The sequence below is a fragment of the Dufourea novaeangliae genome, unplaced genomic scaffold (genome assembly GCF_001272555.1).
Source record: "Dufourea novaeangliae isolate 0120121106 unplaced genomic scaffold, ASM127255v1 scaffold205, whole genome shotgun sequence".
Classification (NCBI taxonomy): Eukaryota; Metazoa; Arthropoda; class Insecta; order Hymenoptera; family Halictidae; genus Dufourea; species Dufourea novaeangliae.
In genome coordinates this window covers 484,843-512,716 of record NW_015374106.1, presented here as the reverse complement: position 1 = coordinate 512,716, position 27,874 = coordinate 484,843, and the positions used below count along the sequence as shown (strand labels likewise).

Genomic DNA, 27,874 nt, shown 5'->3' with positions numbered 1-27,874 from the left:
AAGCGGGTACCCAACATACAAATGTTCGAATAGCTTGATCCCGTCGGGAAGCCTGATGGTGGCCGACACATTCGGGTCAGATCAGTAAAAATCGGACTCAAGATTCGATCTATATCACGTTCATAATGCGTTCCTTGATACATGTATGTACTCTTTCTTTTTTCTTTTTTTTTTTTTTTTGTTAAGACAATTACTCTACAAGCATATGCAAAACCTTTATAATTTTCATAAGACAAAATAATATTTCTAACACATTTATTTATTCAGATTAAACTTCCCTCGATATCATTTTTATTTTATATGAAATACATATGATTTCAATTCGTTACTTTACCAGAATCTGAAAATTCTTCCTATTAATAAATTAATATTTTTCCTCTTTTAATATCGCAGTGCTTGTACGCAATTACTCGTACAGGGATTTAGTCTGAATAAATAAATGTGTTAGAAATATTTTGTCTTATGAAAATTATAAATGTTTTGCATATGCTTGCCGAGTAATTGATTGTCTTTAAAAAAAAAGAGTACATATATATATATATATATATATCAAGGATCGCATTGTGTATACGGGTCGAATCTCGAATATCGGAAGAAGTCCGAGCCCGGTCGCTTTTTGCCGATCTGACCCGAATGTGTCAGGCTGGCCCGACATGATTAAGTTACCCTGAGCCCTGAGCTACCCGAACATTCGTATGTCTCGGGTACCTGCTCGAATTTTAACAACCCGACCCGACTGGTCGGGTACCCCCACACCCCTGGTAGATATACGACATGACGTGTCGCAAGTCGTAAACGCATTTACAACATGGTGTAAAACTGTAAAATACGTACCCACCTCTGGCTATTAATATTAATCAGGTATATGGTACATAACATTTTACATTATACATAATATAAATTTTAACATTTTTCTTGAATTATTGAATGGTTATCATAACATTTAACATTTTATTTGCTGTGAAATAAATAAACATCAATAAAAACACATTTTAAAAAGTTTTACTTTATTTCCTTGAATACATTACACTAAAAATAAGTTTAACTTTATTTTATAAAAATTGTATTTATTTTATTAGAGGCAATATGTATTATATGTTATAATAAATTGTATATCAATTATGTACAATATATTTAAACCATATATGTATATACATTTTAATCTCTATGTTAGTATATTAAAATTATCATATGGTTAATTCAAATTATTTATTAGTATTACAAATATACTTATAGTGTTTGTTACATTTCTGTATTGTCTTTAAAAAAAATTTGCCGACATATTCTTAGTACTGCAGTTATTTTCATTAAATATTTGTTGACACTGTGATAATAATACTTGTTTATTTAATATATGTCATAGATCACTAATTATCAATTATAAATTTGTTAACAGACCCCTGATGAAAATAGCTATGATATTTGAAAAATGCCAGGAATATGTTCCTAAAAGACATTGATTATATTCAATAGCCTTGAGTACTAAAACTAAATTCTGATAGCCTGCAATATTCAATTTTGTAATTAAAGCACATATGTATGTCTGTAAATATTTTTGTAATTACTAATTTATTTTATTTTTTTTTCAGGAATAATGCTGAACAGTGTAACAAAACATATTTTACACTGTTGTCTATTATTTATTATCATAATTACTTTTGAATTGATTTCTGGTGGACTTAGTTTGAACAATGATAAAAAGGACCTATTAGATCCTTGGGTTGAATATGGATTCGTTGGTGCTTTTGTTTTGTACCTGCTGCGGACTCTTACATTTCTTTCCTTTCCTCAGGTGTTATTTAATTTTGTTGGGTTGACAATTTATAATGCATTTCCAGACAAAGTTGTGTTAAACGGTTCCCCATTGCTTGCACCATTCATATGTATTAGAATAGTGACACGTGGCGATTATCCACTACTAGTAAAAGCAAATGTGAAAAGAAATTTAAACAAATGCATAGAAACAGGTTTAGAAAACTTTCAAATTGAAATAGTGAGTGATAAACCAATTGGATTACCTCCTCATCGAAGAGTTAGAGAAGTGGTAGTTCCACTGAATTATCGCACAAGTAGTGGTGCATTATTCAAAGCACGTGCTTTACAGTATTGTTTGGAAAATTCAGTAAATGAATTGGCAGATAATGATTGGATTGTGCATCTTGATGAAGAAACATTGTTAACTGAAAATTCTGTTCGGGGAATACTGAATTTTGTGTTGGATGGAAAACATCAATTCGGTCAAGGTCTGATTACATATGCAAATGAAGATGTTGTCAATTGGATTACTACTTTAGCAGATAGTTTTAGAGTAGCAGATGACATGGGAAAATTAAGGTTACAGTTTACAATGTTTCATAAACCATACTTTAGTATGAAAGGTTCTTATGTTGTTACTCAGGTAATTATTTATTATAAATGAGAAATAAAGAAGGTTTACAATATATTGCTTCTTATAAAGAAAAGTTATAAAACGTCTTTATTATAGATGGGTGCAGAACGACAAGTTTCATTCAATAATGGATTAGATGGATCTGTTGCAGAAGATTGCTTTTTTGCAATGAAAGCATTTACCCAAGGTTACACATTTAATTTTGTGGATGGTGAAATGTGGGAGAAGTCACCATTTACATTATGGGACTTTGTACAACAAAGAAAAAGGTGGCTACAAGGTATATTGCTTGTCGTACATTCCAAAGCTATTCCATTGCATAAAAAATTGCTTCTGAGCATATCTTGTTATTCATGGGTAACACTGCCTTTGTCTACTTCAAATGTTGTATTAGCTGGAATTTATCCTATTATTTGTCCACCACTTATAGATTTTTTATGCGCATTTATTGGTGCAGTAAATATTTATATGTATGTTTTTGGTGTAGTTAAGTCATTTTCTTTGTACAGATTTGGTATTGCTCGATTTATATTATGTATATGTGGGGCATTATCAACAATTCCTTTCAATTTGATTATTGAGAATATTGCTGTCATATGGGGTTTATTTGGGAAGAAACATAAATTCTATGTTGTCAACAAAGAGTACTCTGCTGTGTCACTGGTAAGAAGTACCGCGGAAGAAATATAGGTCCCATTGGTCACAGTGGAAGGGGCACGCCTCATCTCACACGCATTTTCGGTTCTAGCGCGACTATTGTCCGAAGTGGTCACACACGCGCGCGCGCGCGCACACACACACACGCACACACACACACAATCGAAGCATATAGCATCGCGTATCGGTGAGCGAGGGAACGAAGTACTCTCCTAAGGAGAGTCTCCTTGCCCCTGTGCCATTCCCACAACACTTTTTGTGAGGCACGCAGAGTACAACTACCTGTGACAGTCTAATAAAATAATATATTAAATAGTCTTAAGAAAAGAACTTATTGTTTTACATGACAATGTGAGTTTACACAAGTGCTGATGCACTATTTGTACCTGTAAGTTGAAATAAGAAGAGCTATGCTTATGTCATAAAGAATGTCTATGTATGACATGAATTGTATATTTGCATGCATCTAAACTGCCTAGTATTTATTAAAACATTCAAAAACAGTGTATGTATATACACATGTCTATTCAAATTATTAATGCCATTATCAAGATTAGCAACCATCATCATTTAAATTAATTCAAGTGAAAACGTTCACATTGATATACAGTAGTAATATTATGGAATAATAGTTTACATGTATACATGTCTCATAAATTTAACGTCACTACTTCATATCAGGTGTAGAAAATACTCATAAAATTCCCTCAGACATCAACGTGTTAATAATTCAACTATTAAATAATTTATTTGAAACAATTCATGCTAGTGAAAGGATAAAAAATGTTTAAGATTGTTATCAATATTTTACTAGTGAATTCATATAAAATCTAAAATTGTCTTGAACTATATGACTGTATTGTATTACTTAATATGTACAGGGTATTACATATTGAAACTGATAAATTACTCGAGCATTCTTACTGGGTCATTTTGCTATCAGTCTCTTTTGAACAACTTTTCAAATATGGTAGAAAAGTTCATCGATTTCAAAATAGAACAACCTATGTATCTACTAGATTATAAAGAAATTATATTTTATATAAAAATTATAAGCAGATTTATGAAACAAATTTAATAATTATTTCAAATATGGATTACTCCTATAAAATAAGAATCTTTAATTGTTATTCAAATTAATTTAATCCTTTAAATTGTAAAGTGTAAAGTATGTTATTATAAAAAAGGTCTTAATAAACGAATTTACAAAATTTGTGTAACTAAAGCATTATAACTTCAATTTATAGCATTATGACATTGGCTATGTTTAATGTGACTGCTATTACGTAGTGTTTGTAAATACGTCTTTACACCCACGAGCAAAGTCAGTTCCCGTTGGGGAAAAAGCAGCGTAGAGGAAAGGCCCCCCACCACTTGAACACAGAAGTCACTGAAAGTCTGTCTGTTTTGCACTTGCGGTTGTACTCTTTTACGGCACCTCCTCGTCTTACCTATGTTTAAGGGATCCCTGGTTTCGGTCGGCAGGATACAAATTACGGTAAATGGGATACCACATGAACCGTATATTACCGTATAATACCAAATTATTCATTGAGCTAATAAATATTTTACAGATTAAAAATTAATTTCTTTTCCTAAACTGGTTAGTACATTCATCAGTACCCCAAAATGCATTTCAGGTTAATGGAACTGCGAGAATTGTACAATTTGTGAGATGGTCGGATGAATCTCTGAATCCTTTATACAGTATTATGTTTTAATTGTTATCATTAGTTGTTGATTATTTCAGAAGTAATCAGGGGATGGATTGAATTACGGAATTGGTGGACAGATTTTCAGAGACGAACGTGAGCTGTAACATCGCGGTAGGAGTAGTGGGGGAGCCCGTACTGTAATTCGCTGCAACGTAGGGAAGCCGACCTGCTCCACTTCTCAGCCAATCCCAGCTTACGATGCTTGCCGTACTGCAGAGGTACGAATTTTCATACATTCTGCTTTAATTAATGACCACCAAATGTTTCAATTAGGTTACCAATCATTAGCACACCTTTCTACATCGATTGATTCCTCCGAAAAGACAATCTATCCAAAAATATCTGTTTTATCGATTCTAAACGTGCGTTGGTACACCTGTATCCTGTATCCGCCAAATGACTACATCGTTTTTTTTGTTTTTTATAGAAACTACGTACCATCAAATGTTGTAATTAGGCCACCAATTAGCACCAAACAATTACGCATCGATTGAGCATTTAAAAAACTGAATCCGGCGAAAAAAAAAATTTTTCGGCTAACTTCACATAGGTGTGGCCCGAGATGATAAATTATAGAGCGCCTAGTGTATTTTGTTTTGTAGTGTAAGTACTACTGTATCTAAGTATTTGTTTGATATTTTAGATGTCGCTACGATGACTTCCAGCAATACGTTCCCTCTCTTCTTGTTTTCATTTTTCACGTTCTTTATCGTTTCGTTTACCAGCGTGTGGTGCGATCACATTGCATATTTTGAGCGTCCACTGCGTTTCGTGTCGCAAGACTTAAAGGTAAATACAGTACTAAATAATATTATTCTACAAATAATACTGCATGTTTCGAATTTATCATGCATTAACATATTAAATCACATAATTTGTTCGAAGAATAAGAAATCACAGCAAAGGATGATTGTCGATATGAAAAGCACTTCAACATCGTGCACCTTAAAAAAAATTCATTCCTGGCACGTTTTTAAAGATAGAAGTTTTAAATTGATATATATTTTTAAATTATTAAAAACTAATCATATCATATGCTATAATTTTGGATTCGGGAATAAAGTTTTGAAAATATGCTCATTTATAAATAACCTGTTGGTCTTCAGGCCAATTCAGGTTTTTATAGATTAATTTACTGTACTGAAATTAAGTTTGACATTGGTTTTTATTTTTATTAAATGTGGTATGATGTCGAAAATAAAGTAAAATTTATAGTAATCCTTAGTAAAAGTTTTACTAAATTGTGTTTTGTATATTCATATTTACGATTAGTGCATAAGATTCGCAGTCTAATTATAAGATATGTGTTAAAAATAAATTCTATTTTGCGGTATAAAGTATAATGATACGTATAATGAGATTGAATGTAATTATTTACTTAACACAATTTTATTTAAGCATTGAATTTATTACCATGATGATTTAAATATTCACCATCTTTCGACTGATAGCAATGATGGTACTTTTTCTTACTGAAATCTATTAATTAATATTAAATACAAACAATAAGGTACAATAAAAATTAACAGTAAAATTATACTTTTCAGAATGCGTTACGTAGCCGCTTATCTTTTAGCTACCCTGGGAGGCAAAACTTCTCCTAGCCAAAATGATATTGAAAAAATTTTATCATCTGTTGGAATTGAATCCGATGGTGAAAAACTAAGGAAAGTTATATCACAATTGAATGGAAAATCAATTGATGAACTTATTGCACAAGGTAGGATAATTTACTTATATATTTATGTATTTCTGTAAAAATGAAATCCATAAAATGTTTCATTTCGATGTTAAGAATTTTTTAAAAGATTCATAAAATAAAGATTTTATACCTCATTGTAATGTACTTCTTAAAATAGATGATGTTTTAAATAAATCTAGAATTTTATTTAGTTATTTCTGATATCATAGTTTAGAAGTAAATTACATTGAGAAAAATATTATCTCAATTGAAAACTTATAATAAAGTTGGCAATATAATCGCATATATTCCATAAACTTCATTCTGTATTGCATTTTTTGCACATAGCTTTTTTTGGCCAAAGTGTCTAAATTCTTATTCTTATCCTATCATCATCAAGTCACTAATAATGTAGATTTAAATTTAGATGAAAATTTGGTTATAGTTTTATGTATTAAAATAATGTATATCAAAACGAGATTGTACTTACTCAAACTTTATAAAAGTGAGACAAGTTTAATTACAGCGTATTGTAATGAAAATCATTTTGATTATTACAGGACATGAAAAATTGTCATCCATGCTAGTAGGTGGTGCTGTAGCTGCTGGAGCTGCTGCTGCACCTGCTGCTGGAGCTGCTGCTGCACCGGCTGAAGAAAAGAAAGGTAAATGTTCAGTCAAATATTTGAAATGACTTTGCATACAGTTAAGAAAATAACTTATTGAAATTTATTTAACAGAAGAAAAGAAGCCAGCGAAGGAAGAGTCTGAATCAGAAGATGAAGACATGGGCTTTGGTCTTTTTGATTAAATTCCATAACAGCCACAGCTGTGTAATGACTGTTTGTACAGCTTTTGTATTATACAGTTTTGACAAAATGATTAAAAAATAAATTGCATTTTTAATTTATTACACCTAATTATTAATTATTTTTATATGGAATGTGAGCAATACGTGGAAGGTATTTTTTCAGTAATCCACAATTATAAGTTTTAATATTTTCAGCATTTTCATAAGTTTGGTAGTGTGTACGTGAAATTTAAAGTAAAAAATTGAGTAATGTGATTGTAATATATCTTAATGTTTATTTTTTATATTAAAAAAGATTCAATAAATATGTAAAAACTGAAGGCGATGTATTAATGGTTACATCGCATCGTGTACAGGCATAAAGGATGCTATGAGGAGGATGTATCATGCACGTATACACTTGTGCCCTTACGGTTTCATTCATAGTAGAGCATAGTGAGTGGGGAATGAGGACTGAAGAAAGGAAGGGGTGGCGTACGAGATTTACCAGAAAATCGAATTGCATGTATTCTTACGCTGATAAATATTTAAATAAACATGATCGCAACAACGTTAATTGCAATTTTTAAGCATTTCATTGTGTGAACCGTATGCCGTTACTTCTTTAACATATGTAAAAAGATTTGGCAATATCAGAATACTTATAGGATCGATCGGAACACTTTTGTACTTGAGGAACTATTTTTAGACAGAGGGGCGGTCGTTGGCGGCCATGATGGGTGTCAGCGGCATGTAGTGACGGCATTCGCTTTGCGTCAGTTGGTTTTGTGCGCTGATGGTCGAGCTGAGGTTTTCTGATTGAGTAGCGCACCACAAGTCAAAACACTTGTACATAGAAACGATAGACAGCCGCAATATTATCTTAACTAAATAACAGCGGCTGAAAAACCTCGGAAAACTGTAGAAAACATCGGAAAAATGACGCAGTTACTACCCATAAGGTTTCAAGAACATCTTCAGGTAAGTGACCTGCTTTCATGCCCGGTTCGTTAATTATTTCGACACGTCGTCAATGATTTTTGTCTTTGCAACTTATATTTTCAAATTAATCATACATTTTTGATGCTTTGTTACATAGTTTTTTTAGTAATGCTTCTTACGTCGGTATTAGAACGAAAGTTCGTTACTATCTTTCGAATTGACATTACTTTGACAGGTATAAAATCGTCGTCGCATGTTTCTTGAACCATGAAAACTTACTAAATTTATAAGTGCATTTATAATTGAATATCTAGAGGTTAACTGATCATGCCATTGTTCTATGTCGGAATCTTGCCGAGGAAAATAAATTGATTTTTTTTTTATCAATGAGGGCCACGTCTACTCAGCATATACGCCCCTTATTTCCGTCTACATATGTCATGAATTTTCCAATTAAAATGTTCGTCTTTTTCTACATAATTTAATGCAATATGTACGAAATTTATAATTCGGTATATCGTTATGATAATTTCCCATTTTTACAGAGAAGATACAATCTTAAGTAAATTGCGTTTCGATGTGTGCAATTATATGTATATTATAATTTACTAATTGTATCATATTTTAATTGAAATCTATTGGATTATTACTTTTATCTCTACCTAAGGTGCCTTATTGATTCCCTTACAATTAATTATTATGTAGGAGTAAGTTTTACATATTACTTTGGTTGCATATATAATTTCTATGAAATTTTTAGAATTAATAATACAAACTGTTATCTCATTGTATTAACTTGTAGTTATTAAAGTAAATATTGGACTTTCAAGTCTTTGAATGTCAAAAATTAGTATTAATGATAAATATAACCTTTATAATTAACAATAGGTTTTGGTTATGTTGTATTTAATCTTTTTAGAATTTATGTATATTAATAGAATATATATTCATATATATGTATATATATATATTCTAGAATGACCTATTATATTTTATAAAAGGAAACTCAATGATTACATTTGGATGTAACTATCAGAATAACATTATTATATTTCCTTCAATCTGTTAGATAATTGAAGTATCAGAAGCATAATTTTAAAAAAATGTATAATAGATAGCATTGTAAAAGAAATTTTTAAATACCTTCAATTTTATAATATAGTTTCTTATGTTTGTATTTTATTATTGTTATAGCTTACAGCTGTAGGAATTAATGCTAACAATGTTAGCTTTAATACACTCACTATGGAATCTGATAAGTTCATTTGTGTCAGAGAAAAAGTTGGTGATACAGCACAGGTAGTCATCATTGATATGAACGATTCTGCTAATCCAATTAGGAGACCGATTTCTGCAGATTCTGCTATCATGAATCCTGCAAGCAAAGTCATAGCTTTAAAAGGTAAATGATATTCTTGCTTTCAGGTGTGCATAAATGTTTGAAAATCAACAAATAAAGATTGGATGAAGTGCACACCCGATTTTCATTAACTATGATACAAAACAAGTAGAACATTTGTAAAATATTTTTTAATATAGCTGATTATTTAACCAGTATTTTTCTACTTTAGACGCATTGGTTCAGCTATGATTAAAGCTGTACCCAAATATCATTGATTTTTAATTGTGGCATTAAATTTCTGTTTAAGTCCTATTAGTGTTGTGTTCTAGAATCATTATTATTCAATAAAAATGTTTTAAAATGTCAACAAAGAAAATGTGTTATTACAAAAGTGAAAGAGTCTGTGTCTCGATAAAATACTTAATAATATATGTATATATATTTTTTTTTTTATGTTTGTCACTACAGCAATGAAAACACTTCAGATTTTTAACATAGAAATGAAATCGAAAATGAAAGCTCATACAATGACAGAAGATGTGGTCTTTTGGAAGTGGATATCTTTAAACACCTTAGCATTGGTAACAGAGACTGCAGTTTATCATTGGTCTATGGAAGGAGAATCAACTCCAAACAAAATGTTTGATCGACATGCTTCATTACATGGCTGTCAAATAATTAATTATAGAACTGATCCAAAGCAAACATGGCTTTTATTAATTGGCATTTCTGCTCAGCATAATAGAGTGGTTGGTGCTATGCAACTTTATTCTGTTGAAAGAAAATGTTCCCAGCCAATCGAAGGACATGCTGCTTCTTTTGCCCAATTTAAGATGGAGGGAAATCCAGAACCGAGTAACTTATTTTGTTTTGCTGTTAGAACACTGCAGGGTGCAAAACTTCATATTATTGAAGTGGGTCAACCTCCTGCTGGTAATCATCCTTTCCCAAAGAAAGCAGTAGAAGTGTTTTTCCCACAAGAGGCTGGAAATGATTTTCCAGTTGCGATGCAAGTCAGTTCAAAGTACGATGTTATATATTTAATTACAAAATATGGATATATACATATGTATGATATTGAATCTGCAACATGTATATTTATGAATCGCATATCTGGAGAAACTATTTTTGTCACTGCTCCACATGAAGCATCTGGTGGTATAATAGGAGTGAATCGAAAAGGTCAAGTTTTATCAGTATCTGTTGACGAAGAAAATATCATACCATATATAAATGGAGTACTACAAAATCCTGAACTTGCATTGCGAATGGCTGTAAGAAATAATCTGTCAGGAGCTGAAGATTTATTTGTTAGGAAATTCAATATGCTTTTCCAAAATGGCCAGTATGCTGAAGCAGCAAAGGTTGCAGCAAATGCTCCAAAAGGAATATTGCGAACACCAACAACTATTCAACGATTCCAACAAGTATATTTGTAGATAATAGTTAATTACTGCGTGTAATATATTTAACAGGAAAATAACTGTTTGCATGTATATGTAGGTACCAACTACACAAGGACAAACATCGCCACTGTTGCAATATTTTGGAATACTTTTAGATCAAGGACAATTAAACAAATATGAATCTTTGGAATTATGTCGTCCAGTGCTGGTACAAGGACGTAAACAACTTCTTGAAAAATGGTTGAAAGAAGATAAACTAGAATGTAGTGAAGAACTGGGTGATTTAGTGAAACAAGCTGATCCAACCTTGGCTCTCAGTGTCTATTTAAGAGCTAATGTTCCCAATAAAGTTATACAATGTTTCGCAGAAACTGGTCAGTTTCAAAAAATTGTATTGTATGCCAAGAAAGTTTCATACACCCCTGATTATATATTTTTGTTAAGAAATGTTATGAGAATTAATCCTGATCAGGGTGTAGCATTTGCCCAAATGTTAGTGCAAGATGATGAACCTTTAGCTGATATCAATCAAGTAAGTACTGTAATAACTCTTATACACAGGGTGTGTCCTATACTATGTGGGAAGTATTACACAAGAATGGATTCAGAACACAAGAATGACAATATGTTGCAACAAGTGTCTTTACCTTCAATGGAATTAATACATGATAGTGTTTACAAATTAATCAGATCTCATGACCCTCAAATCTTTCAGATAAACAGTAAACCAATATCGAACTATGTTGTGTCTGTACGCGGAAAAAATTGTAATAACACAGAACAGGCTATATTTCGGAACAAGGTCACATCGGACATTTGTTTATATGAACTTTTTTGTCATTTTTGTGTCTTGAATCCATCCTTCCAATACTTCCCATATAGTATGGGACACCCTGTATACATATATCACATTGAGGTATTGCTTTTCTGCAATAAATATGCATTTATATTTATAGATTGTAGATATATTTATGGAACAAAATATGGTACAACAGTGCACAGCATTTTTGTTGGACGCTCTGAAAAATAATCGGCCAAGTGAAGGAGCATTACAAACACGCCTCTTAGAAATGAATTTGATGTCTGCTCCTCAAGTTGCTGATGCAATTTTGGGAAATCAAATGTTTACTCACTATGACAGAGCCCATATTGCACAATTATGTGAAAAAGCTGGACTGCTACAGCGTGCTTTGGAACATTATACTGACTTATATGATATTAAAAGAGCAGTTGTGCATACTCACTTACTATCTCCCGATTGGCTTGTTGGATTTTTTGGAACATTATCTGTTGAAGATTCTTTAGAGTGTTTAAAGGCAATGCTAACTGCTAATATACGACAAAATTTACAAATTTGTATTCAAATTGCAACAAAGTATCATGAACAATTAACCACGAAAGCATTGATCGGTATTTATCTTTTATTAAATATATGTTCATTCGAATTGTATAAGTTCATATAGCTAATATTGTTATGTATATTTCAGATTTATTTGAAAGCTTTAAATCATACGAAGGACTTTTCTACTTTTTGGGATCTATTGTTAATTTCAGTCAGGATCAAGAAGTGCACTTTAAATATATTCAAGCAGCATGTAAAACTGGGCAAATTAAGGAAGTTGAACGAATTTGTAGAGAGAGTAATTGCTACAATCCGGAACGTGTCAAAAACTTTCTTAAGGAGGCAAAGTTGTCTGATCAGTTACCTTTAATAATTGTTTGTGATCGGTTTGATTTTGTACATGATCTCGTACTATACCTTTACCGAAATAATTTACAAAAATACATTGAGATTTATGTCCAAAAAGTAAGTTTCAGTTTCAATATGTATCAAATTTATATAAAATTTACAAAACAATTCTATGCGAGTTGAAAGTGTAGAATACATTAGATTTCTATTTATTACAATATTAATGTGATTGATTTCTAGGTGAATCCATCGCGTCTACCGGTTGTAGTCGGTGGTTTATTAGATGTTGATTGTTCAGAGGATATTATTAAGAATTTAATTCTGGTAGTACGAGGACAATTTTCAACTGATGAACTGGTAGAAGAAGTTGAAAAGAGAAACCGCTTGAAACTTTTACTTCCATGGCTGGAATCTCGTGTTCATGAAGGTTGTGTAGAGCCTGCAACGCATAATGCATTGGCAAAAATATACATCGATAGTAACAATAATCCCGAGAGATTCCTTAAGTAAGCTGACAAAATTTAAACATAAATATATATATTTTAATATAAAGAATGTTTTAAAAATCGTAGATTTAGGTAATGAATTTATATTAAATTATAATACCCTAAATGAGTTGGAAGAACAAATTCAAAATTCTCGTTACATATGCTTTTCGTTTTGAGCATTTATGACCGTGAAGGAAAGATATTAAAGATAGCTGCTACAATGAAATCAACTTCTTCTTCGTACTGTATCTGACAGAATATTGATGTTAGACCTATGTACATATGTTTATTATCTGTTCTATGATTTATTTACAAGGATACTATATATGTATACAATATTAAAAGTTTGAACAAGTCATTTCGAAATATTGTATACATTACTACTGCTATTGTGAAGTTAATATTAGTTTATTAACTAGTTTTTGTTCTTTAGAGAGAATCAGTTTTATGACAGTAGAGTAGTGGGAAAGTACTGTGAAAAACGTGATCCACATTTAGCTTGTATCGCTTATGAACGTGGTCAGTGTGATCGAGAATTGATAAGTGTATGTAATGAGAATAGTCTATTCAAAAGCGAAGCAAGATATTTGGTACGACGAAGAGATCCCGATTTGTGGGCTGAGGTTCTTCTTGAAAGTAATCCATACAAGAGGCAACTAATTGACCAGGTTAGTTTCTTTAAAAAATGGCACTAAAACTAGAGTTAATGTATAGAAATATTCACTTTTGTTTTCAAAGTTATAATTATATATATCTACTGCGAATTATTGGTACACTTGTTTATAGGTTGTACAAACAGCTTTATCAGAAACTCAAGATCCTGAAGATATATCAGTCACTGTGAAAGCATTCATGACTGCTGACTTACCAAATGAACTGATTGAACTTCTTGAAAAAATTGTACTCGATAGCAGCGTCTTTAGCGATCATCGCAATTTACAAAACCTTCTAATTTTAACGGCAATAAAAGCTGATCGTACACGAGTTATGGAGTACATCAATCGATTAGATAATTATGATGCTCCTGACATTGCTAACATAGCTATAAACAATGAACTGTATGAAGAAGCTTTCGCTATATTTAAGAAATTTGATGTCAACACATCAGCCATACAAGTTTTAATTGAGCAGGTCAATAATTTGGACAGAGCTTATGAATTTGCGGAACGGTAAGATACAATTTCCGATAAACGTATCATTATTTTTATTTTTCTAGTTTCTTTTTAAAATTTATTAAATCTGCCTTGTTTTTTTAAACATTTATGGACCTGTTTCTGTAGATGTAACGAACCACCAGTATGGTCTCAATTAGCTAGAGCACAATTACAACAGGGTTTAGTTAAAGAAGCTATTGACAGCTTCATTAAAGCAGATGATCCATCAGCATACGTGGACGTTGTAGAAACAGCCCATCGAACTTCTCACTGGGAAGACTTGGTTCGTTACTTACAAATGGCCCGCAAGAAAGCACGTGAATCTTTCATTGAAAGTGAATTGATATATGCGTATGCGAGAACCAACAGACTGGCAGATCTTGAAGAATTTATTTCTGGGCCTAATCATGCTGATATACAAAAGGTTTGACACTTATTTATTCACTATACACATACAGACTGTCACCTAACTGATGCTACAATCCGAAATAGAGTACAATTTACCAACCGTGCTCGGCGGATCAAAAAATATTCTATATTTTCGTCATATTTTTTCATGTAGAATCATTCTTTCGAATAATATTACCAGTTTTGTTGATCTATATATATATTCTCAATATATTGAATTCAGTATAAAATAAGTTCCATTTCCCGTTTTTAAATTCAATTTAGTTTAAGATGTTATTATAAAATTTAATTATTTGATTGTTATTGTATAATTATTGTTTAGTAGATTTTTTATTATCTGTGACGGAAGTTTTGTTATTACACAGTCAAGAACATTCAATTTTAAAAACTTCTATGCTTGTAAATGTAAATGTACATATTTAATTGTTTTAGATTGGCGATAGGTGCTTTGATGACAAGATGTACGACGCTGCCAAACTTTTGTATAACAATGTATCGAATTTTGCACGACTAGCTATTACACTTGTTCACTTAAAAGAATTTCAAGGTGCTGTTGATAGTGCTCGAAAAGCCAATTCAACTCGTACTTGGAAAGAAGTTTGTTTTGCTTGTGTCGATAGCGGAGAATTCAGATTAGCACAGATGTGTGGATTGCACATAGTTGTACATGCTGATGAACTTGAAGATCTAATTAATTATTATCAAGATCGAGGACACTTTGAGGAACTGATCAATCTGTTAGAAGCTGCACTGGGACTTGAAAGAGCACATATGGGAATGTTCACTGAATTAGCTATACTTTATAGCAAGTATAAACCTCAACGAATGAGAGAACATCTTGAACTGTTTTGGTCGCGTGTCAATATACCAAAGGTACGTTGCTGACTATAGTCACAGAGAGGGTGTAAAATTCTATAGAACTGTATTCGAAACTTTACGATTAACAGTAATGACACTGAGAATTGTATTCAGTTTAACTATGCTCAAATTGTTAGAAAACAACTTAAAATCACTCTGTGTGCGACAATTTTTTAACATATACATATGAATCATAATCATGATATACGCAGAAAAGTTGTTACATCATTCTTGTTATATCTACTTCGAATTCTTATGAGTTATAGTAGATTAACTTGATGACGTAATATATAATACAAAAAAAAGTATATACAGCATTTATACTATGCTGTAAATTAATGCTATACCTCGTCTGAGATTATAATATTTTTATATTTCCTCACTATAAAATTCTGGTTTGGATACTGGGCAAAGATGTGACATACATATTCATCAAATGCAAAAACTAATGTAGTCTTTGAATGTATTTTAATCTTAATCTCTCATCATGATAAATATAATGATATCACTTCTAAACTTCTAATCTGGTGGTAATATTGTCAAACAGTAAATTTGACATTGATCATTTTATAGAAGTTAACGATAGGTCTGTAGCACAGTTACACTGGGTTGCTTCTGTTTTACAACCTCTATTTACAAGGGAACATCCCCATGGCGAAAATATATTTTTTCGTTCAAACTGGCATGAATTCGTAGAGAATTAAAAATTATTGAATACGTATTTTTTTTCTTTTTACTAAAAAACAGTTTGAAGAGGTGTTCCAGCTCCTCAAAGTTCGTCGTTCGAAACAGACTTCTTTACGATTACGTGTGAAAAGTTGAAGTTGAAAAGTGAAAGTTTACGCGTACATAAAAAAATGTGTTATCTGCGGTTTTTAAAAACAAACCTTCCGTTCCAAGAATTAAAAAACTTCTTTTAAGTTATTGGAATATCATTATACATAAGTATATTGCGATGAAATGGTAGTAGGACTTGGAGCGAGAGATTTTTTTTAAAAAACGTACATGACACGTTTTATATATACCCATATAATTCGACGTTAAAGAGGAAGCAACTATCGTTTTAAACATTTTTATTTACACGTAATCGTAAGAAGTATGTTTCGTGCGGTGAACTTTGTGGGGCTGTTTCACCCTTTCAAACAGTTTTTAGCAAAAACAAAAAAATTCGACTTCAGTAATTTTTAATTCTCTACATACTCGTGCCAGTTTAAGCGAAAAAAAATATTTTCGCTCTGGGGATGTTCCCTTGGTACACTCGAAGACTGAAGTGTAGTAATCACATAAATAAGTAAATTTTGGGAACACCTCAATGTATTGTACTAAATGAACTCTGAAGATGATTCTTACTATTTTTTAGTTTATGGAACACGAGTTCGAGTACACTGTGTTGCCATTATTAAACTAAATACTACCACCGTGTGATTCCGCAAACAAAATTAATAGCCAAGAAAAGTTTTAATTGCTAGAATTCTCAAGATTATCACTTTTTCACTTTAATATTTCAGTACATATTTGTCAAATACAATGTATTGTTCTCATTGGAATTTGTTTACGATTTCATTTTCAGTACCTTTAAAATTACAAACTATAAGTATATGTTTTAATATTATTTTACACAATTCATGCCCATTCAGGAAATAATACAAGACTGATTTCCATAAATAGTTAAAAATTCTTTGAAATATAGTTTTTAACATTTATTTATAAACGATAAACAGATAGTAAAGGAGTGGTCTTCTGTTACTCAAATTATTCATTTCTTAGCTGAAGAAATTGTTCCCTTTTATTTTATAGGTAATATAGAACGGATATATCCGTTCATTTTTTACAGAAATTAGGTATAATCAATAAATGTATTGAAATGTAAAGATAGTTTTTTTTTTTACAAAAATTTCATATTTATTATTAAAAATAGACACAATAACATTCTTCTTTTCTTCCTTTTTTCAATTGTTAGTAAATATCATAATTAGAATACTTTACAAAGTATATTGTGAAATCAAATTTGTAGTGAGAAAATGCATTTAGAAATATTTAATTTGACGAAACACGTTATTCTTATAAATAAAATGTACAGGTACTTCGTGCAGCAGAACAGGCACATTTATGGGCAGAACTTGTATTTTTATATGATAAATATGAAGAATACGATAATGCAGTACTTGCAATGATGCAACACCCTACTGAAGCATGGCGAGAAGGACATTTCAAGGATGTAATCACTAAAGTGGCAAATGTGGAACTATATTACAAAGCTATACAGTTTTATGTTGAATACAAACCTCTACTTTTAAATGACATTTTACTTGTACTTGCTCCTCGTATGGATCATACAAGAGGAGTTGCATACTTCAAAAGGACAGGACATTTGCAGCTTGTAAAACCATATTTGAGATCAGTACAAGCTTTAAACAATAAAGCAATCAACGAAGCTTTGAACAGTCTACTTATCGATGAAGAAGATTATCAAGGTCTCAGAACATCAATCGATGCATTTGATAACTTTGATAACATTGCACTCGCACAGCAGTTGGAAAAACATGAATTAATTGAGTTTAGAAGAATCGCCGCATATTTATATAAAGGAAATAATAGATGGAAACAATCAGTCGAGCTTTGTAAGAAGGACCGATTATTCAGGTACATTACATCATAATATTTTGATGTTTTATCATGTAATTTTATTGAATAACGTGTATTACTTCTGAAATTTTATATGTATTTCAATAATTTCAAACAGAGATGCTATGGAATATGCAGCAGAATCTCGTAATGCTGAAGTTGCTGAAGAATTACTAGAGTGGTTCTTAGAAAGAGAATCAAAAGATTGTTTTGCAGCATGTCTGTTCCACTGTTACGATTTACTTCATCCAGATGTTATCTTGGAACTTGCATGGCGAAATCGCATTTTACACTTCGCCATGCCCTATCTTATTCAAGTCGCACGAGAGTATATAACTAAGGTAAGAGTATTTATAATTTAGAACTTTAAAGGTTAAAATATAACAGAACAGTTAGCTAGCACTTGTAAATGTTCAAATGAATAATAAATGTTTCATTATTTTTATGGGTATATCTTTTGTATTACGAATAAATGAAAAATATAGTTGATATTGTACTTGGAAGTATATGTATATTTGTAAGAACAGGTACAGTGAACGTCGGAATTGTTCAGTTTTGTATGTACAGGAACATTGAAACTCTGAATAACGTTCATTATTTTTAATATGTAATTTTTAATAAAATTGCTTCAATATTAATTTAATTGATGACATTACCATTCGAAGTAATAAATACATATTGTTTACATCTACTTGCATAGGTCGATAAATTGGAAGAAGCTGAAAGTCGACGTATCGAAGAAACTGACCATCAGGAACACAAGCCTATGATTATGCGTAAGTATTAGTTTTGTTCAAACGAATATAATACGGGGTGTTCACGCTACTACTAGCCACTGTTTTTCTCAAAAATACACTGAGTATTAGAAAAAAGATGGAAGAGGAAGAAGTTTTGGGCTTTTGTTGACCAACATAATAGAATGTATCAACTTTTTACATTTGCAATATTTTTCGAGAAACGAAGAAATTACAGTTCCGTATAAGTTGAATGAACATTTCAGCTCCGTGCATTACATTTTTGATAGCTTCTATAAATATCTGAGATGTTAATACACATGCTTACGTTACTTTGCTTCTTTAATCGTTTGCATTTCTGGGCGGTGCATCGTAAACTAGTGGTTTTCAACCTTTGTACACTTGCAACTGGTAAAAATAGGAAAAATATTTTGCGGACCGCTACGGCAGAAATGAAATCTATTATTTGCATAGTTTTTAAATCTAATATTATCCAATACAAATCACAACTAATTAAATACTAATAATAGAATGTCTTGAATTTGTGAAAAAGCAATATTTAATTAAAAGAAAGTAAGTTTTTTGCAGACCGGCACCGGTTCATGGACCAGCGCAGTGGTTGGAAACCACTGTCTTAAACGATATCTTTAACAGTGACTTTGTTTTAATTCCTGACCTTGTGTGCCCTTGAAGGTTATTGTATAGCACATGGATGAACTTATCTTGACATACGCTTTCATATGACATAAAAAAATATACAGAATCTCATTTAAAAAATTAAAGGTCACCTTCGTTTATGGAAAAATGTTGCAAACGTAAGAACTTGATATACGCTATTCTGCTGGTCATAGGAAACTGCAAAACTTTTTCCTCTTTTATTTTTTTTTCAATACTCACTATTTTCGAGAGAAACACTGGCCAGTAATAGCGCGAACACCCTGCATAATAAAATTGTATGTGAGTATACTATAGAAGTATGTTACACAATATGTGAAGTCAAATATAAAGGGTACTCATTTTAACGGTCCGTACGATTTTTCAACCATTTATGACAGTGCTGTCCAACTTGGCTCCCGGGAGGGGCCCCTCACACGCCTGTTTCTCCTTCCAATCATTTTTTGGTGGCGTGTGCCTTCGTAGAAACAAAGAAGCTTAGACTCTTGTCTCTATTACTCCACGGTAACGGCCGGCGGTGGTGGGGGATAGCGGTTGGCTCTAAAAAGCCAAATTAGACAGCACTGGATTAGAGCAGGAGGTCGGCACTCCCGTGTCAACGAATCGAACAGTGTTTTTGACGCCGCGTCGTATACACTACTTGATACGTGGTACGCATAGCAGTTTAGCCTGTTCAGTTTTCCTACTTCCGCAGATTAAGTAGCTGGTGTGGCGCCAAAAACACTGTCCAAATCTTCCCATTTAAGTGTTTAGCCCCTGGATAAGAGGGTCTCTAGCTGACATATACCATAAATGTCCCTAGCGGAGTATTTTTGGAGTATTCCTCTGCATATTCCTGAGTCTGAATAAGTCAAATCGTAAATACCAACATGTGCCTCTCAGAAGTGATAAATTGACAAAAATCGCATTTGCGCGATAGTGTGATAGTGATATGAAGGGTGGTCTGCTTTGATTTTGACGAGAAAACCATTAAATTGTGCGATATTTGACACAATCTGACTTGAACAACCATCTTGTGTGTTTACATTGGCGTTTGTCTCAATCGCACTCTTTCTAAAATTCCAATTTTTTCAACGTATAGTGTTTATTGGTGTTTATACGGACCAGACCACCCTGTAATGAAGTCTACCCGTGAGTTCTATACCCGCGAAAACTTCATTTGTGCAATTATTGAGACAGAAATTGGAATTTATGAAATTGACTATCTCTCTCGTACATCGTGTATACATACATGGTTCCCGTTACGTGTGTGAGCGCACGGACACAGCTCACGGGCCACGGAATGTCCCCCCTTAAACTAGAGAATATAATATATTTACAAACTTTAGCAGTAAATATCTCGTAAACTGTAAACTATTAGCTATCTGCGCCAAAAACTATGTATGTAATGGTTCCCAGTCAGCAAACCTGCAATGCCAAATTTTGTCCAATGTATGTTATCAAGTTATGGCTACAAGTTTTATGCAAAATTTGTTATAAACAACGTGCGCGCACGTTGGCAGCAACATATGTAGCGAATAGGCTTGTGCAAATCTTGTTCCGATTTTGCCCTCAATTTGACATTGGTCATGTTGCAGGACTTTCTGCCAATTTGGTTTCTCATTTTGTCAGCTGGCGTTGCCTCTAGAACCCAAGTCAAGTGCGAAACCCGATGGCTATGGTTTTTTAGACAACTTTTAACATTTATTGCTGGCAATTTGCTCGAAACTTATGCACAACTGGTTATCAGGGTTACTTCAGTATTTCAAGCTTTATTACTCCGCAAAAGATCATTCGTATAAATATCGGCGGCTCGCTTATGGTATTCTCCATGTTATATAGAAATACACTGGCATGATGTATGGGATAACTAATACAAATAATTTTGACCGATTACTGCATTCTTTGATATCAATTAAACTCCAGAAACAAAACGTTAACATCTCATTTTTTGTTTATAACCCTTTCAGTTTTACATATTTATTGTATAATTTAAAATATTGTGAATATTGTATGGTTATAGCGGAACCTCAGCTGATGTTAACAGCAGGACCAGGTATGATGGCACCTGGTTATGCACCACAAGGTGTATATGGTGCGCCTCCCCAGGGTGTTTATGCGCCAGCAAATGCAACGTACCAAGGTTATGGTATGTGAAATACAATGTGCAACGGATTAAGCAACACAGATCAACAGAATCTACTTTTCTATAATATATAGGTAGACCAAGATTATTTCAATAGCCCATAATTATTATTATGAAATGCTGCAACAATATCATTAAAAAGAAATCATTGTCGTAAAATGATTGTAATATAATAATGACAATGAATTCAAAGTAATCTACAGAATATGTATGTAAGCGCGAATTTCTAGTTCATGGGTAATGTTTATAAAACGTTTAATTTGCTGTTAAAATAATCGAAGTACACATAAATCATTGTTTTGTTAAAACAGAAGATATTGAAATTATTTAAATAGTATTAAAATATTTTGCAACTACAAACAGATATATACAATAGATCATTTTAGCAACCCATATTGTACTGACACTTTCTTCAATTGAATTTAATTATTTCATGGTACTTTGCAAAGTAATCATAACACAGTTTTACAGATTTATCAATGTATTGTGTGCGTACGTGCCTTTATTTAAGTATTGAAAAATTTTTTGTTTAGGATAACATAAAGTTAATGGTCTTAAATAATATCTGTAAGTTTTACTTTAATAAATATGCCACGAAATTATAAAGTGCTTCCTTTTTGGTAAAAAAAAAGAGAATAAAACAAATTTGGCTGCTTATTTGTAGTACATGACCATTAAAAAGACACAAGTACACAAAATTAATGCTTGTTTGTATCCATTCATAAAAAATATTGAAAATATTGTTCTGATACACGAATCCTAGTAACAAAGAGAATCTATTTATTCAGATTCGTTAAAAAGTTGTTGTCACAGTCTATGTATGAGCCTCAAAATACTTAGCAAAAGAAATGAAAAAAGCAGCATATATCAGTACGTCAGTATAACACCAAGGAAGAACAAAGCTAACAAATCTAAACTGTATGTAATGTGTTTAGAAACTCTAATATAATAAGATATAAAATACGTCTGTATGTCTATCAGTGTATAAGTTTAGTATCTATGTGTGTTGTTACTGTGGCATGGATAAATACAAGTTTAGTATTTGACCTGGCAGTCAAAATGTGAAATATAGAATAGTAACATTGTTATACATTCTACTGAAAAATAAATAATAATAAAGATAGCTCTTTGATATATTCTCACTAGACAGAAAACATGTTTAATTCATTCAAAATGAACAAACTTTTTAACAATGTCATCATATTGATGTATCGATATATGTACTGAAATTTGTTTACGCTGACTTATAACATTACATAATATTATTTTTTTACACATTGAATTAAAGCATATGACACCTGTAAAATACATATAAAGGTGTTAAGATTTATGAGCTAATTGTGATTTTGTTTACTTTATTAACGTGTTCAACCTTTAGAAATGTAATTTGAAGTTTTTTTTACATATTGTATTTGGTTTATATAATGTATGTATAGTGTCTTATTCAAAAGTATTGTTCGTTATATCATTGTATTAATGTATAATGAAATTATAATACAAGTATTAGTGCAAGTTAAGAGGTCAAATTTCGATTCATATGTAGAATATGACAGAATCGTGTTGTTGACGTTTCTGCTCGTTAAATGATTTACATTATCTGTATAGAATGCTGTAGTAACAGATCAGGATCAATGTACAAGATATGTCTGAAAAATGGATTCTTTTTCTGGCACATCTTACATTTAATGTTCCTAAAAGAGCTATCTTATTATATTGCATAAGACAGTTTGAGTAACAGTTTCTTGTGTCACACATCTCAAAACAAATGAGAAGTATGCACTTATAAATTGTTCTCAATACTCATATAAATATGAAGCGAAAGTTGAAAATTAAAAACCATACTATGACAATATTAATGTAACAAGACATGTTCAACTACATTTGAATAATGTCTGCTACAGTAACGATATTGGCTATTATAAGAGACTTTCGTTTATTATTTATTGATCGCAGTAATTTTAACTGCACGTATTACATAGAAATGTTAAAATTAGATGATGCGAACGAGAATCTGTAACATTCCTAATAATCACTTCATCTTCATTGAAATTATATAATGAATAAAATTGTAGATTGAAAAGTGTATTTAATGCTGTTCCGAAAACAAATAGTAATGTAACTGTATTATTGTTTGGATATTCTGAATTACAATAAAATATTAGTAAATTTGGAAAGAAACGTATGAGAATTGATTGTTATCTATACGTACATACATATACATGTATACACACAGTCGAAACCACATCTCTGTAATTACAAATTAGAATAAAATGTTAATCAACTATAATTATATTTATTTAAATAGATAATTATGATTGGAATATAAACTTTTTAATATTAATTCTGCATTTTTTTGTATTGTTTTATTATATTTTAAATTTTTATTTATAAGTAATTCACTTCTTATACTTAGTAAACTTTCAAATAAAAAAGTTTACATCTGAACACAGGAGACATTACATTACTATAGATAAAATAAACATCGAGAGTACAGTTATAGTTTTTCATTAAGTACATATTTATTGATTTATACATATTGAATGAAACTGAACTTACTTCTTTGCAATTTCTAAATTTATAATAATTTTAGACAATTATATAAATAGGATATTATATAGTGTATCACAGTTCATACACACGTCCACTTTTTAGCTTCTTTATTGTTCGCTCTATAGGTTTTATGGAAAGATCTTTGCCAAATAATTCTAATTTTACATTTGTTAAATGAATGCTCACAATAAGAACATCCTTTGGTATTGCTGAAATAAATGCAGATTGTAACAATAATATTTGAATATATTGAATATTATGTGAAATATGAGTGGTGACTGATTCATACTTCGAATAATATTATCCCTTCCACATATTCTGAAAGTATTCTTAGTATCTTGAATGACTATACCACTTAATCCAACTAAACTTGGACATTTTGATCCTACAACTGATATTTCAGCACCATGGAAGTCTGCTTTAATTAATTGCTGATTAATATTTTCCCAATTTGGATCAGTCGGACTTGTTGGTACGTTGGTAAAAAACTTACTACCCAACATTTGTTGCATATAATTCAACCACAATTCATTTAACGACTGTAAATCATTGTATTTCATATCATTTCTGCAACCAATTTTACGCAATCCAAGTTGCATTCGCTTCCTATTAGATAATAGTTTTCCCCGACATCCTTTCTTTTTGTTCCATTTATGTTTATGCTTACTCAGTATAAAAGACTGCAAAATAATCAAATATCAAATCTTGTATTTCATGCAAACAAAATTTTATTAATATTTACATTTACATAAAATACAAAAGTGCACAAGATCCTTATTTCAAATTCAATATACATTGGTAGATATTATCACATAATGTTACTGAAATCTATAAAATTCAATGACAGGACCAGAGGTGGGTACGTATTTTACACAATGTCGTAAATGCGTTTACGACACGTCGTATATGTTTGTATATATGTTTGTATATATGTATGTATGCATGTATGTACGTATGTAGAATATGTCGTTTTTGAGTTCATTTTGTATGTGTCATCATTTGTCGCAAATGTCGTAAATAGAAATATTAATTATTTCAACGTTTAGACAATTTAAATAGAAAAACTTTAAAAATACGTAAAAACAGTAATATTATATAAACATGCAATATTAAACATGAAATATAATCAATTTAATCGTCAAATTAATTTTTATTAAAGAGGTAAATTATTTGTGATTGCCAAAAAATGGGTTGTAGAACAAAACTTAATAAATAAGGATAATAAAAAGGAACTTTTGGAGTTCATTAAGAGAAAGGATCGAAAAGGCAGAAATGTAGTGTTTTGCACAGCATGTAACCGTGATATTTAAAATACAGCTGTGAAGAGATTAAACCCACATAAAAGAATCTGCAATACAAAAAATGAAAATTTTTCAATCAAGTAAATAAAATGTTTTATGATAAGATTAATAACAATACATCTGATTTAATTATGGTAAGTTACAGTACAGTGTACATAGATGACACTGAAAACGTTTATGAAAAGAATATTAATATCAATAAATATAAAACTATCTGTAGTAATGCAATTAATTATTTTACAACTTTGCTCAGAACCTCTCCAGTTTCCCTTATTGTACTATAGTTCTAAGAGTCCAAAAAAGGTTTTTAGCCACTTGTAAGATGTAACATTGGACACAACAGTTTTACTATTAACTGTTGAATTTTTCCACCCATCAATTAGTAATACTCCTTATCTTGTAGAATTAACAAGCTAGTCATTGTGCATCCAAAATTGTTATTGACAGTGCCTTCCTTGTAAAAGGCTTATATTGATCGTTCACTGTATTAATAAATGCTTTAAAATGTTCTGAATCAATTACACTAAAAGGGATATTACAAAAAAAAAGAGAAATTTGCTAGTAACTGATATCTTACATCATCCAAAATAAAAATAAACTTTTTATTAACATAATTTTCAATCTAAACAAATTATAATTAGTATTCTATACCCATTTTTTTTTGGAACCTTTTAATATCCATTTTTCATCAATGTAACCGAATTTAATTTAATTGTTTTTAATCAGAATTATAATTGTTAATAAATTGACACTTCTTTATAACCTATACGAAAAATGTTTTATAGGTTAGAAACACGTTAGAGATATTTTCATTCCAGATATACGACATTTACGACACATTTACGATATTTAAGATAGTTAAAACACATGAAATGTGTCAATACATGACATGTGAAATTACATTAAGTTATACCTTTCTTAATTCATCTGCTACAGAATTAATATCAGTGGATGGTAATGTATTTTGTAAAAAGTTTGTTACATATTGTTCGCTATTTTCACAGGTACTAATTTGTTTTGTTATACTATCAGGTAATTTTAAACATACTCTATCTGTAAGTAAAGTAGTAAATATGTATTAAGAAGTAGAAATGTATTATTATAATTTTGACATATTTTATAAGTACATACGATTCACTTCTGTCATTGCAATTGATGAAATAATGAAATGAATAAATCAATTTCACCGTTCTACTGATATTCAGTGAACAACTTATGAAGCGATCAGCAAGTGATGTTTACAGAAATTGACCGAAATGTTAGTTTCAAGCAGTTTCAAGTTAATTCAAAGTACACTCACGAGTAGAGATGGCGTGAACTACTACTTGTGAATCACTCTTGATTCTATCACGTTCGTTCCCAATCACAGTGATTTTTCACAATAATTCGTGATTTCTCGTGATCGCTTCTAATTGGTGGAGAAACCTAACAGTTCTTTACACGCGACACATAATTTGTATATTTTATATTAATGACATCAAAACAAAAATTCGAGTTACATCGTATAAAGTGAAGAAATAATTAGAAAATAATCAAAATAAATTAATGATTATAAATTATAATATACATGTTACCTAACAAATCATTCTTTCAGAATTTCTTGTTTTTTTTACTGATTTTTACAAACACGAATAGTAATGTAATTCATCGTAAAATCATATTGAATACGCTTTTCTGTTTAAAGATCAAGGACTTACGATCGCAGTGAGCAAATTCACTCAAGACAAAAAAATCGCAATTACGGTCGTAAATGAAGTTAAATCACGACCGTGATCGTGATTCGGTGATCACTGTGATAAATCACCGTTAGTGATTTTGCACGCCATCTCTAACTGAAACCGTCTTGTAATTTGATTATTTGTATGCAATCCTTTAAGAAATAGCAATTCTTTCTGAAATTGTCACGTGCTTCTATATAGAAGACAATTCGATGATATGAAGCTTATATTACCTGACGTATGTTTATTGGAATATACATATATACATATAAATTATAATGATATAAAAGTTTGAAATACAATACGATGCGCTACGGTACGTCTATTCGATTCAATTGCTCCCTTGCGACAACATCATGCTATCCGCGTTCGGCGCAGTGCGCTAATACGGAGGCCAACGAAATATCACTGTAACATTTAAAAAAGTGTTAAAGTTCCATTTATATTATTGATCAGTGAAAATGTTCATCCTTCCAGCAACATTCATGTTCCAATGAAAGAATTTACAGAATAAGAAAAAGGAATCTAAAGTAATTTTCAGTAGTTCCATACATCTTTATCTCGAATAATTTTCTAAAACATTCAAAGTACTAGACATTTTTACACTTTGAATCTCATATCGATTT

General features: G+C 31.1%; 4 protein-coding genes across 5 annotated transcripts; 3 read left to right on the top strand and 1 right to left on the bottom strand.

Moving 5' to 3' along the window:
• The first annotated feature begins 1,591 nt into the window (after window positions 1–1,591).
• On the top strand, window positions 1,592–3,342 carry LOC107190859 (beta-1,4-mannosyltransferase egh). 2 transcript variants are annotated; one of them, XM_015579744.1, is made up of 3 exons: window positions 1,595–2,398; window positions 2,486–3,033; window positions 3,318–3,342. In XM_015579744.1, exons 1-3 carry the CDS (start codon window positions 1,595–1,597, stop codon window positions 3,340–3,342), a joined length of 1,377 nt encoding a protein of 458 aa, XP_015435230.1. The 2 variants fall into 2 exon arrangements, with proteins under 2 accessions (XP_015435231.1, XP_015435230.1); XM_015579745.1 differs by lacking the exon at window positions 3,318–3,342 and having other exon boundaries at window positions 1,592–2,398; window positions 2,486–3,289.
• Window positions 3,343–5,472: 2,130 nt separating this feature from the next.
• On the top strand, window positions 5,473–7,355 carry LOC107190851 (60S acidic ribosomal protein P2). Its single transcript, XM_015579737.1, has 4 exons — window positions 5,473–5,550; window positions 6,309–6,481; window positions 7,003–7,107; window positions 7,183–7,355. The coding sequence occupies exons 2-4, from the start codon at window positions 6,310–6,312 to the stop codon at window positions 7,251–7,253; spliced, it is 348 nt and encodes a 115-aa protein (XP_015435223.1). The 5' UTR covers window positions 5,473–5,550; window position 6,309; the 3' UTR covers window positions 7,254–7,355.
• A 665-nt stretch (window positions 7,356–8,020) lies between these two features.
• Window positions 8,021–22,064, top strand: LOC107190864 (clathrin heavy chain). Its single transcript, XM_015579751.1, has 15 exons — window positions 8,021–8,213; window positions 9,369–9,576; window positions 9,985–10,943; window positions 11,020–11,454; window positions 11,879–12,332; window positions 12,410–12,729; window positions 12,853–13,118; window positions 13,534–13,768; window positions 13,887–14,269; window positions 14,381–14,678; window positions 15,095–15,535; window positions 17,601–18,163; window positions 18,264–18,486; window positions 18,846–18,921; window positions 21,557–22,064. Exons 1-15 carry the CDS (start codon window positions 8,172–8,174, stop codon window positions 21,688–21,690), a joined length of 5,037 nt encoding a protein of 1,678 aa, XP_015435237.1. The 5' UTR covers window positions 8,021–8,171; the 3' UTR covers window positions 21,691–22,064.
• Window positions 22,065–24,301: 2,237 nt separating this feature from the next.
• LOC107190863 (ribonuclease P protein subunit p29) lies at window positions 24,302–26,682 on the bottom strand. Its single transcript, XM_015579750.1, has 4 exons — window positions 26,662–26,682; window positions 26,444–26,583; window positions 24,519–24,909; window positions 24,302–24,438 (listed from the first exon to the last, which is right to left on the bottom strand). The coding sequence occupies exons 1-4, from the start codon at window positions 26,675–26,677 to the stop codon at window positions 24,302–24,304; spliced, it is 684 nt and encodes a 227-aa protein (XP_015435236.1). The 5' UTR covers window positions 26,678–26,682.
• Between the last annotated feature and the right edge of the window lie 1,192 nt (window positions 26,683–27,874).